This window comes from Aquarana catesbeiana, linkage group LG12 (assembly GCF_042186555.1).
Source record: "Aquarana catesbeiana isolate 2022-GZ linkage group LG12, ASM4218655v1, whole genome shotgun sequence".
NCBI classification, from domain to species: domain Eukaryota; kingdom Metazoa; phylum Chordata; class Amphibia; order Anura; family Ranidae; genus Aquarana; species Aquarana catesbeiana.
In genome coordinates this window covers 236,387,714-236,400,043 of record NC_133335.1, presented here as the reverse complement: position 1 = coordinate 236,400,043, position 12,330 = coordinate 236,387,714, and the positions used below count along the sequence as shown (strand labels likewise).

The window sequence follows — 12,330 nt, the reverse complement described above, 5'->3', positions numbered from 1 at the left end:
TAGAAAATAAAAGAATATAATATAATAGAGTAAAACAGAACAGAAGAGAAAATAAAAGAATAGAAAAAATAAGGGACAGAATAGAAAATAAAAGAACAGAAAAAAAATTGAATAGAAAAACATAAGGGGCACAATAGAAAATAAAGGAATAGAGTAAAACAGAATAGAAAATAAAAGACCAGAGTACAATAAAAATAGAATAGTTAATAAAGAAATAGAATAGAAAAGAATATAATAGAAAAAAAAGAATAAAATATAATAGAGTAAAACAGAACAGAATAGAAAATAAAAGAATAGAAACAAAAGAATAGAAAAAAAATAAGAGGCAAAATAGAAAATAAAAGAATAGAGTAAAACAGAACAAAATAGAATAGAAAATAAAAGACCAGAGTACAATAAAATAGAATAGCAAATAAAGAAATAGAATAGGAAAGAATATAATAGAAAATAAAAGAATATAATATAATAGAGTAAAACAGAACAGAATGGAAAATAAAAGAATAGAAAAAATAAGGGACAGAATAGAAAATAAAAGAATAGAAAAAAAATACAATGGAAAAAAATAAGGGGCAGAATAGAAAATAAAGGAATAGAGTAAGACAGAATAGAACATAAAAGACCAGAGTACAATAAAAATAGAATAGTAAATAAAGAAATAGAATAGAAAAGAATATAATAGAAAAAAAAAAAGAATAGAATATAATAGAGTAAAACAGAACAGAATAGAAAATAAAAGAATAGAAAAAAAATAGAATAGAAAAAAATAAGAGGCAAAATAGAAAATAAAAGAATAGAGTAAAACAGAACAAAATAGAATAGAAAATAAAAAGACCAGAGTACAATAAAATAGAATAGTAAATAAAGAAATAGAATGGAAAAGAATATAATAGAATATAATAGAAAATAAAAGAATAGAATATAATAGAGTAAAACAGAACAGAATAGAAAATAAAAGAATAGAAAAAAATAAAATAGAAAAAAATAAGGGGCAGAATAGAAAATAAAGGGATAGAGTAAAATAGAATAGAAAATAAAAGACCAGAGTACAATAAAAATAGAATAGTAAATGAAGAAATAGAATAGAAAAGAATATAATAGAATATAATAGAAAAAAATAATAGAATAAAATAGAAAATAAAAGTATAGAATACAATAGAGTAAAACATAAGAGAATAGAAAATAAAAGAATAGAGTACAATAAAAATAGAATAGTATATAAAGAAATAGAATAGAAAAGAAACTAATAGAAAGGAAAAAAAATAGAATATAATAGAGTAAAAAAGTACAGAATAGAAAATAAAAGAATAGAAAAAAATAGAATTGAAAAAAATAAGGGGCAGAATAGAAAATAAAGGAATAGAGTAAAACAGAATAGAAAATAAAAGACCAGAGTACAATAAAATAGAATAGTAAATAAAGGAATAGAATAGAATAAAACAGAATAAATATAACCATCTTCTGAAATTTGAATTTCAAATAGAATTAATTGGACTTCAAATTGAATAGAAAAGAATAGAATGGAATAGAAAAGAATACAATAGACAAAAAATAATAGTATAGAAAAGAATAGAATAAAGAAGAAAGAATATAACAACATAACTAGTTTCCGAAATTCAAACATGGAGAGAGCAGCACTTGGAACTGCCACCATTTTATTCTCTAGGGTGTTTGCTTTCACTCACCGGCCACTTTATTAGGTACACCTGTTCTATTGCTTGATAACATAAATTGCTAATCAGCCAATCACATGGCAGCAACTCAATGCATTTAGGCATCTAGATGTGGTGAAGATGACTTGCAGAAGTTCAAACCAAGCATCACAATGGGGAAGAAAGGGGGTTGAAGTGACTTTGAACGTGGCATGGTTGTTGGTGGCAGACGGGGCCGGTCTGAGTATTTCTTGGATTTTCAAACACAACCATCTCTCGGGTTTACAGAGAATGGTGGGAAAAAGAGAAAATATCCAGTGAGCGGCAGTTATGTGGAGGAAAATGCCTTGTTGATGTCAGAGGTCAGAGGAAAATGGGCAGACTGCTTCCAGATGATAGAAAAGCAACAGTAATGCCCTGTACACACGACCGGACTTTCCAGCAGACTAGGTCCAACGGTCTTCCCGACGGCCTTTCGGCGGACTTCCGACGGACTTTCCAAACGAATGAACTCGCGAACACACGACCGGACTTTCCGGCAGAATAGGTCTGACGGTCTTCCCGACGGACTTTCGACTGAGTTACGGCGGACTTCCGAACGAACGGACTTTCCCATACACGGACTAAAGTCCGTTCATTTTGAACGTGATGAAGTACGACGGGACTAGAAAAGGAAGTCAATCTCGCCGCTTTTATCGGCGAGATTAACACCTTGCGAGCCCCGTCGCAGAGCATACGAGGCCCTCAGGTCTGGCATAGATTTTAAGGGGAACCCCCTATGCCAAAAAAACGGCGTGGGGGTCCCCCCAAAATTCATACCAGACCCTTATCCGAGCACGAAGCCCGGCCGGTCAGGAAAGGGGGTGGGGACGAACGCGCGCCCCCCCTCCTGAACCGTGCCAGACCACAAGCCCTTAACATGGGGGGGTGGGTGCTTTGGGGAAGGGGGGCGCCCTGAGCCCCCCCACCCCAAAGCACCTTGTCCCCATGTTGATGAGGACAAGGGCCTCTTCCCAACAACCCTGGCTGTTGGTTGTCGGGGTCTGCAGGCGGGGGGCTTATCGGAATCCGGGAGCCCCCTTTAATAAGGGGGCCCCCAGATCCCGGCCCCCCACCCTATGTGCATGAGTATGGGGTACATCGTACCCCTACCCATTCACCTGGGGAAAAAGTGTCAATTAAAAAAAACACACTAGACAGGTTTTTAAAGTAATTTATTAGGCAGCTCCGGGGGTCTTCTTCCGACTTCGGGGGTCTCTTCCGACTTCTCCGCTCTCTCCGGCCTCTTCTCCCGGTTTCCGGTTCTTTTCTTGCTCCCTGGCCTCTTCTCTGCTCTCCGATTCTTCTGCCGCTCTCTGGTTCTTCTGCCGGGCTCCTCCGCTATCTTCTGCTCTTTTGCCGCTCTCTTGCTAGCGGTGGTCTGGTCTTCTCCATCATTTTCTTCCCTGTTCTCTTCTTCCGATGTTGACACAATGCTCTCTCCCACTGTAATGCTGTGTTTACGGTGCGCAACGACTTATATAGGCATGGGGGGTGGTCACCGGGTGATGTCACCCGGTGACCCCACCCCTTATGACGGCACAGACTGACGGCATCATGGATGTGCAGCCGACAAATCTGCAGGAACCAAGTGATGCCATCATGTCACTATGGAGCAAAATCTCAGAGGAACGTTTCCAACACCTTGTTGTATCTATGCCACCAAGTATGAAGGCAAAAGGGAGGTCCAACCCACTACTAGCAAGGTGGACCTAATAAAGGGGGTCCAACCCGCTATTAGCAAGGGGGACCTAATAAAGGAGGTCCAACCCACTACTAGCAAGGTGGACCTAATAAAGGGGGTCCAACCCGCTACTAGCAAGGTGGACCTAATAAAGGGGGTCCAACCCGCTACTAGCAAGGTGGACCTAATAAAGGGGGTCCAACCCGCCACTAGCAAGGGGGACCCTTTAAAGTGGGTCCAACCCGCTACTAGCAAGGGGGGCCTAATAAAGGGGGTCCAACCCACTTCTAGCAAGGGGGACCTAATAAAGGGGGTCCAACCCGCTACTAGCAAGGGGGACCTAATAAAGGGGGTCCAACCTGCTACTAGCAAGGGGGACCTAATAAAGGGGGTCCAACCCGCTACTAGCAAGGGGAACCCTTTAAAGGGGGTCCAACCCGCTACTAGCAAGGGGGACCTAATAAAGGGGGTCCAACCCGCTACTAGCAAGGGGGACTTAATAAAGGGGGTCCAACCCGCTACTAGTAAGGTGGACCTAATAAAGGGGGTCCAACCCGCTACCAACAAGTTGGACCTAAAAAAGTGGCCGATGAGTGTATATGAAGGGACGGGGATAGTAGTGACAACCCTGACCAAATAATTGGCCAGTGACCATATTTGGTCAGTGATGTCACGGCTATCTCTGGGATTCCCGGCCATGTACGGCGATGTGCCGGAGACTGCAGTCTAGGAAGTCTGTGGGTGCCAGCAGGTGCTGCTTCATTAGGAACCAATGAAAGCTGCTTCTATATAACCCAACGCTAAAATATATATAAATATTTCCACAGCAAAAGCCCCACAGCCCTCCAGGGGACACGTCGGTATTGGAGTTGGAGTTGCAGTCGCAGCATTTGCCATCGTAGTCGGATTATTGGTACGTATGGCAAAAACGTACTGGGACGCATACAAAACGCGCCAAAAACGTGCACACAGCAAAGCATCTGTAACGCCTCCGGAATGCATTTCTACGGAGTGAACCGGCCCTCACGGCGTTCCAGTACAGTCCGGTGCAGGATAACTGCAGCATTTTCTGCTTTTTTTTTTTTCCCTGGAACTGCAAGCACTGGTGTGAACTATGCCATTAAAAACCTATTTTCCAAGAGTTTTTGATGCAGAAAAAAAAAGCAACACTGGACTGCACGTGGTGTGAACTAGCCCCTCAATGGTACTTTTTTTACATATATACTGTATATCTATTTTCGTATCTCAGAGCAATGGGGGATTAGGTTTTGCTGCGCACATGGACAGGAAGTGATCTGAGATCCACAATCTGTGACAACTGAAGACAAAGCAGTTCCCGCGACCCATAGCAGCAAATGAGATTTCCCCCCGTCAATCATGAAATAAGGATTCTGATTGGTTGCCATAAATAAACTTTTGTTTCACTTTTCACCAATCAGCTCTACGGGGGAGGGGGGGGTCTATCTAGTTGTCTATTTTCTGCTCCAAAGTATGAAACTTCTTTCTGTGCTGCGATTAAAGAAGATCTACTATATCTATTGATCTAATACTCGCTATTGGAAAAAAATGTATTTTTTTTGGCTGAATGTCCTAGCCGGTAGACATGTGCACTAGGGCTGAAACAACTAATCGATTAATCGACAACTAATCGATTATGAAATTAATCGATTACTATTTTCATAATCGATTAATCGGCCAGTAACATAATGGGGTTAAAAAAACTAAAATGAGCCCTTTATAGTACAAAAAGAGCAAATCGTTACTGTAAATATTACTTTCACAGTTCTACAGTAAAAAAAATGAACCCCTTACAGTAGTGATTATCTGCTTTTTTTTGTACTATTAAAGGGCTAATTTTAGTTTTTTTAACCCCATTATGTTACTAAACGTAAAAGCAAACTGCATAGGTGTGTACCGAGCCTTATGCTGGCCACACTGATCAATTTTCAGACAAGAATATTCAGACGAAAAATCTTTGTACATTCACTGAATGAAAGAATGCTTTTTGAAATTTTCAGTTGTTTTTAGCATTCTGTATTTAAAATGAATATAATTTCTGAACGAAAACCACATACACTGTCTGAAAATTCCTTTTGACCAAGAAGTTTTCTATTTCTAAATTTTCCCGTCACTGTGGTTGAAAACTAACGTCGATTTGACCCCACTAACGATTATAAAATCGAATGAACGTTCTTAAAATGACATTTTTTATTTTTTAAGGAAGACCTTGTTTGTTTAATAAACAAATTTGATCTCTGAGTCTGATATTTACCAGATTCACCCTCTAATAGTATATACAGTATATCTCTCCTCTAATAGTATATACAGTATATCTCTTCTGTCTGTTATTCTCAGAGTGGATTCAATATTTTGCTCCTTAACCATATGGTTATTTATATGTACCACTCCATAGTGATATTTGAGAATAAATTGCCTTTTTTTAAAACTTTACATTAACTAAATTATACACCACACTTTTTTTTAAGGTTATTAACCGATTAATCGATTAATCGACACAATAATCGGCCAACTAATCGATTATGAAAATAATCGTTAGTTGCAGCCCTAATGTGCACTGCTGAAAAATTTGTTCGTTTTAGTTCCATTCATTTTTTTTTTTTTTTTCGGGTCGTTCGTTACTTCGAATTAATTTGTATGTTCGGAAAGATTTGAATTAGTTACATGCCATTCGTTTAGATGCGGTATTTGTTATTTCGATAATTCGAAAAAATCAGAAATCAGAAAATCCGAAAATTTCTAAAAAATTCGAAAAATCCGAAAATAAGAACGAAAATCCGAAAATTCGAAAGGATTTTATTTAATTTATTTATTTTTATGGTTGAACTGGATGGACTTGTGTCTTTTTTCAACCCGACTAACTACGTAAGAGCGAAAATCCGAATTAAAGAACGAAAATCAGAAAATTCGAAAATCCAAAAATCCAAAATATTAAATAACTAACTAAATAATAATTACCAACTATTGAAGGGGTTGTAAACCTTCGTGTTTTTTCACCATAATGCATCCTATGCATTAAGGTGAAAAAACATCTGTCAGTGACCGGCCCCCAAGCCCCTCCCCCCCACCCCCGTTTTACTTACCTGAGCCCTGGAACTTCATCCGGTGGGGACGTGCTGTCTCTCTGCCTGGGGGCTCTCGGCTCTTGATTGGATAGATTGATAGCAGCGCAGCCATTGGCTCCTGCTGCTGTCAATCAAATCCAATGACACGGGCGCCGGGGGGGCGGGGCCGAGTCATACATTTGGCGGCTATGGACGCCGAATGCTGGACTCGGGAGCGCGCCTGCAAGGAAACCCCCCCGGGAGAGCACTTTTCCTAGGGGGTCATCTGATGTGGGGAGGAGCCGCGAGAGCCGCCGAGGGACTCCAGAAGTAGGTGTTCGGGGCCACTCTGTGCAAAGCGAGCTGCACAGTGGAGGTAAGTATGACATGTTTGTTATTTAACCGCTTCCCAACCAGCGCACGATGATGTATGTCGGCACAATGGCACGGGTGGGAAAAAGGGCTTACAGGTACATACCCTTCTCCGTGACCGCGGGTCCAGCAGACTAGATGTCCGCCGGGTGCCCGCGATCGTGTCACGGAGAGCAAGAACGGGGAGATGCCTATGTAAACAAAGCATTTCCCTGTCCTGCCTAGCAACATGACAGAGATCACCGCTCTCTGTCATCGGGAGCAGTGATCGCTGTCATGTGTGTTGAAGCCCCTCCCCCCCCCCCCACAGTTAGAATCACTCCCTAGGACACACTTAACCCCTTTCATCGCCCCCCTAGTGTTTAACCCCTTCCCTGCCAGTGTGATTTACACATTTTTATAGCACTGATCGCTGTATAAATGACAATGGTCCCAAAATAGTGTAAAAAATGTCCGATGTGTCCGCCATAATGTCGCAGTCACGATAAAAATCGCAGATCGCCGCCATTACTACTAAAAAAAAAAATAAATAATAAAAATGCCATAAAACTATCCCCTATTGTGTAGACGCTATAAATTTTGCCCAAACCAATCAATATACGCTAATTTTTTTGCCGCATCTAAACGAATGAAACATAACGAATTAATAATAATAAATAATAATAATAATAATAAAACATTTTTATTATAGTGTCAAAGGCTTTTATTGACAATGACATGAAGTTAATGCAAAGAATCAATATTTTGCAGTATTGACCCTTCTTTTTCAAGACCTCTGCAATTCCCCTGGCATGCTGTCAATCAACTTCTCCACCAAACAAGAGGCCCACGCTGCTCGCAGGTGAGCCGGTGTTCTATCGGATAGTGCCCGCTATCGAGAAGTGCCCAGGATTGAAAGCGCATGCGCCGTACAGAACAACACAACAGCTGATTTTTTACGATCAGCTGTTGTGACGGCGAAATGGGGCCTGCGCACAATAGCCAATGGAGGAAATTTTTCTGTCAGGTTGTGCCTGGCGCTGGTGAGGCGCATTCATACGGCACATGCGCAGTACATCCTGGGCACTTCTCGATAGCGGGTACTATCCGATAGAACACCGGCTCCAATAGTATGGTCTCACTGCTCGCCCAGCCGCAGCTGAAGCAATAATGAAAGGAAAGTCCGGATGGCTGCACAACAAACTGAGATCCAAATTCCTTTATTCACATAAAACCATGAAGAACATGAGGAGCACTACATGTACAAGCAACGGAGGCACGGCAACTTCTGGGCCACATCCTGACTGATGGCCGGCCCCTATTCTTCCATAATCAATACTTGGAGTTTGTCAGAATTTGTGGGGTTTTTTGTTTACCCGCCTCTTGAGGATTGACCACAAGCTCTCAATGGGATTAAGGTCTGAGGAATTTCCCAACCATGGATCCAACATTTCAATGTTTTGTTCCCCAAGCCACTTAGTTATCACTTTTGCCTTATGGCAAGGTGCGCCATCATGTTGGAAAAGGCATTGTTCCTCACCAAACTGTTCTTGGATGGTTGGGAGAAGTTGCTCTCGGAGGATGTTTTTGTACCATTTTTTTTTCATGGCGGTGTTCTCAGGCAAAATTGTGAGTGAGCCCACTCCCTTGGAATGAGAAGTAACCCCACACATGAATGGTCTCAGGATGCTTTGCTGTTGGCATGACACAGGACTGATGGTAGCGCTCACCTACCAGTCTCTGCTCTATTTCGAGGTGTTCTATCGGGTTGAGTTTAGGACTCTGTGCAGGCCAGTCCAGTTCCTCCACCCCAAAACTCGCTCATCCATGTCTTTTATGGACCTTGTTTTTTTTGCACTGGGCCAACCCCAAATTGTTCCCACAAAGTTGGGAGTATGAAATTGTCCAAAATGTCTTGGTATGCTGACACCTTAATGCCGCGTACTCACGGACGGAATTCCCGACAGAAAAATTCCGATGGGAGCTTTTGGTCGGATATTCCGACCGTGTGTATGCCCCATCGGACTTTTTCTGTCGGCATTTCTGATGGACTTAGATAGAGAACATGTTCTAAATCTTTCTGTCGGAATTGCCGACGAAGGTTATCCCGTTGGCAAGTCCGACCGTGTGTACGGGGCATTAGAGTTCCCTTCACTGGAACTAAGGAGCCAAGCCCAACCTCTGAGAAACAACCCCACACCATAATCCCCCCTCCACCAAATGATTTGGAAATTGTCCAAAATGTCTTGGTATGCTTACACCTTAAAGCGGGGGTCCACCCACACCGCCAAAAAAAAAAATATTAAAAGCCAGCAGCTACAAATACTGCAGCTGCTGACTTTTAATACATGGCCACTTACCTGTCCCAGGGTCCAGCAATGTCGGCAGGCGACGCCGAGAACCCTCTCGGTTCTCGGCAGCTGCCGCCGCCATCCTGGGTGAGGGAATCAGGAAGTGAAGCGTTTGCGGCTTCACTTCCCGGCTCCCTACTGCGCATGCGCGAGTCGCGCTGCGCGTCCCAAGTGGTCCCCGCTCTCTCCTGGGAGCTGTGTGTTTCCCAGGAGACAGCGCGAAGGGACGGGAAGAGGCATAGACTCCCGTGGGAGTCTATGCCGGAAGTGGGTGCAAATACCTGTCTTAGACAGGTATCTGCACCCCCCTCCCCCCTGAAAGGTGCCAAATGTGACACCGGAGGGGGGGAGGGTTCCGAAAAGCGGAAGTTCCATTCTTGTGTGGAACTCCGCTTTAAGAGTTCCCTTCACTGGAACTAAGGAGCCAAGCCCAACCCCTGAGAAACAACCCCACACCCATAGGCATGCGCACAGGGTGTGCCGAGTGTGCCCACCCTAATCACCCCATGTGCATTAGTGCTATCGCTCTGTGTAGCAACAGGAACATGGGAAAGATCTCCCTCTTACTGGTTCTGCCATAAGAGAAGTGTTTATGCTCTTCTCTTTCACTGTGCCAGCAGGGAGATCAATGTCCCGGGGACATATATATGTAGATACATACACATGCATGTGTGTTTGAGCTTAAGGGTGCACATCCTAATGCATTAGGCTGCGCACACCTATGCCCACACCATAATCCCCCCTCCACCAAATGATTTGGAAATTGTCCAAAATGTCTTGGTGTGCTGACACCTTAAGAGTTCCCTTCACTGGAACGAAGGAGCCAAGCCCAACCCCTGAAAAACAAACCCACACCATAATCCCCCCTCCACCAAATGGTTTGGACCAGTGCACAAAGCAAGGTCCATAAAGACATGGATAAGCGAGTTTGTGGTGGAGGAAGTTGACTGGCCTGCACAGAGTCCTGACCTCAACCCGATAGAACACCTTTGGGAGGAATTAGAGCGGAGACTGCGAGCCAGGCCTTATCTCCAACATCAGTGCCTGACCTCACAAATGCTCTTCTGGAAGAATGGTCAAACATTCCCATAGACACACTCCTAAAACTTGTGGACAGCCTTCCCAGAAGAGTTGAAGCTGTTATAGCTGTAAAGGTTGGGCCAACTCAATATTGAACCCTACAGACTAAGACTGGGATGGCATTAAAGGCCTTGTGTGTGTAAAGGCAGGAGTCTTAATACTTTTGGTAATATAATGTAAGTGTAAATGAATGATCCAAAAATGATCAAACGCAACTAAAGTAATGTGAACAATATAGTAACATAAATTTATGTGCAAAAATAGTGAACAGCAAAACCATTATAATCAAGTCTGTGTCAGATAGTGACCAAACTCGATCTGTGAACATGCAGTAGTGACGTGACCTCCAATGTACCCCTCAGGGTGTGCTCTCTCTCTCTGTCTCTTCCATATCGTTAAACTCTCTCCAACGCATTTCGGCAGAATGATGTCATCAGGGGCAGTTGCCCCTGATGATGTCATTCTGATAAAATGCATTGAGTGAAGCATAACGATATGGGAGAAAGATAGAAATGCTATGCGGGCGGCTTGCTAGTAACCTTTGCTTGAGTGGCACTCTGCCAGCACATACAGCTCAGCTTTGGAAACTAACAATTAGGCAATGACTCTCCATCTTTGTTTAAAGCTTGCATTTTTTTCTGTACACGTTAGTTCATATTAGTCTTTTGTGTTAACTACTTCCTGCTGGCCGCAAGCATATATGCAGCTTCTCTGCAGGTGGTCTCTGATGTGGAGGGAGCGGCATATATGCATCTATAGGCAAACAGTTTACAATGCTGAGAGCAGTACAGTTTCTAAACTGTCACAGAAAGCTGCCAATGCATGCTTGCAATTGAAAGCTTTCGATCATGTGACTGCTGTGACAGCCAATCACAGCAGTCACATAATCGTAATGCCAGCCTCCGGCTCCTGGCATTTTGATACTTCTTTAAGGGCCTGGAGGCGGCAGTGGGAAGGGGTTAGTAAACATTTCAGCAGTAAGCACTATGATTTATATCTCTTTTTTTGAGCTGAGCTATGTGGAGCTATGATTATAGCTAGCTGGGTTCACTGTTACTGCTCCTGATCTATTGAAGCTATGTTCATTTTGCCTATGAGAGCACCCCTCTGTGGCCATCAATCTGCGTTGGTTGTTATCCTCATACTCAGTTGACCTTTGCAGTGGGGGGTCAAACTAAAAGATGAGAACCCACCCTGAAGGGTATGACAGGGGTCACATCACTACTGGCTATTTACTTACTACCAGCAAGCAGCCCACATAGAGTCTCTATCTTTCTCCCGTATCTTTACGTTTCATTCAACGCATTTCGTCAGAATGACGTCATGAGGGGCAGGTTCCCCTCATGACGTCATTCTGATGAAATGCGTTAAATGGAGATTAACGATGCAGGAGAGAGAGAGCACACCCTGAGCGGTACAATGGGGGTCTGATGATTTTGTGCTGACAAAGAAACGATCAGTCTATAATTTTAATGGTCGGTTTATTATAACAGTGAGAGACAGAATAATAACAAAAATATCCAGAAAAACGCATTTCAAAAAAGTTATAAATTGATTTGCATTTTAATGAGTGAAATAAGTATTTGACCCCTTCGCAAAGCATGACTTAGTACTTGGTGGCAAAACCCTTGTTGGTAATCACAGAGGTCAGACATTTCCTGTAGTTGGCCATCCGATTTGCACACATCTCAGGAGGGATTTTGTCCCACTCCTCCTTGCAGATCCTCTCGGTTTCGAGGCTGACGTTTGGTAACTCGAACCTTCAGCTCCCTCCACATATTTTCTATGGGATTAAGGTCTGGAGACTGGCTAGGCCACTCCAGGACCTTAATGTGCTTCTTCTTGAGCCTCTCCTTTGTTGCCTTGGCCATGTGTTTTGGGTCATTGTCATGCTGGAATACCCATCCACAACCCATTTTTAATGCCCTGGCTGAGGGAAGGAGGTTCTCACCCAAGATTTGATGGTACATGGCCCCGTCCATCGTCCCTTTGATGCGGTGAAGTTGTCCTGTCCCCTTATCAGAAAAACACCCCCAAAGCATAATGTTTCCACCTCCATGTTGAACAGTGGGGATGGTGTTCTTGGGGTCATAGACAGTATACCTCCTCCAAAA

The 12,330-nt window shown here is 42.9% G+C and overlaps 1 protein-coding gene across 5 annotated transcripts in view; it reads left to right on the top strand.

Moving 5' to 3' along the window:
- Positions 1-11,704, top strand: part of LOC141113684 (uncharacterized) — a 64,720-nt gene extending 53,016 nt beyond the window's left edge. For 3 of the 5 annotated variants that reach the window (XM_073606942.1, XM_073606940.1, XM_073606941.1), the window contains one exon: positions 4,200-7,538. In XM_073606942.1, coding sequence (XP_073463043.1) covers positions 4,200-4,387 — 188 coding nt within the window. In that variant the 3' untranslated portion in view covers positions 4,388-7,538. The other 2 variants (XM_073606944.1, XM_073606943.1) reach the window with 2 other exon arrangements.
- The last annotated feature ends 626 nt before the right edge of the window (positions 11,705-12,330 follow it).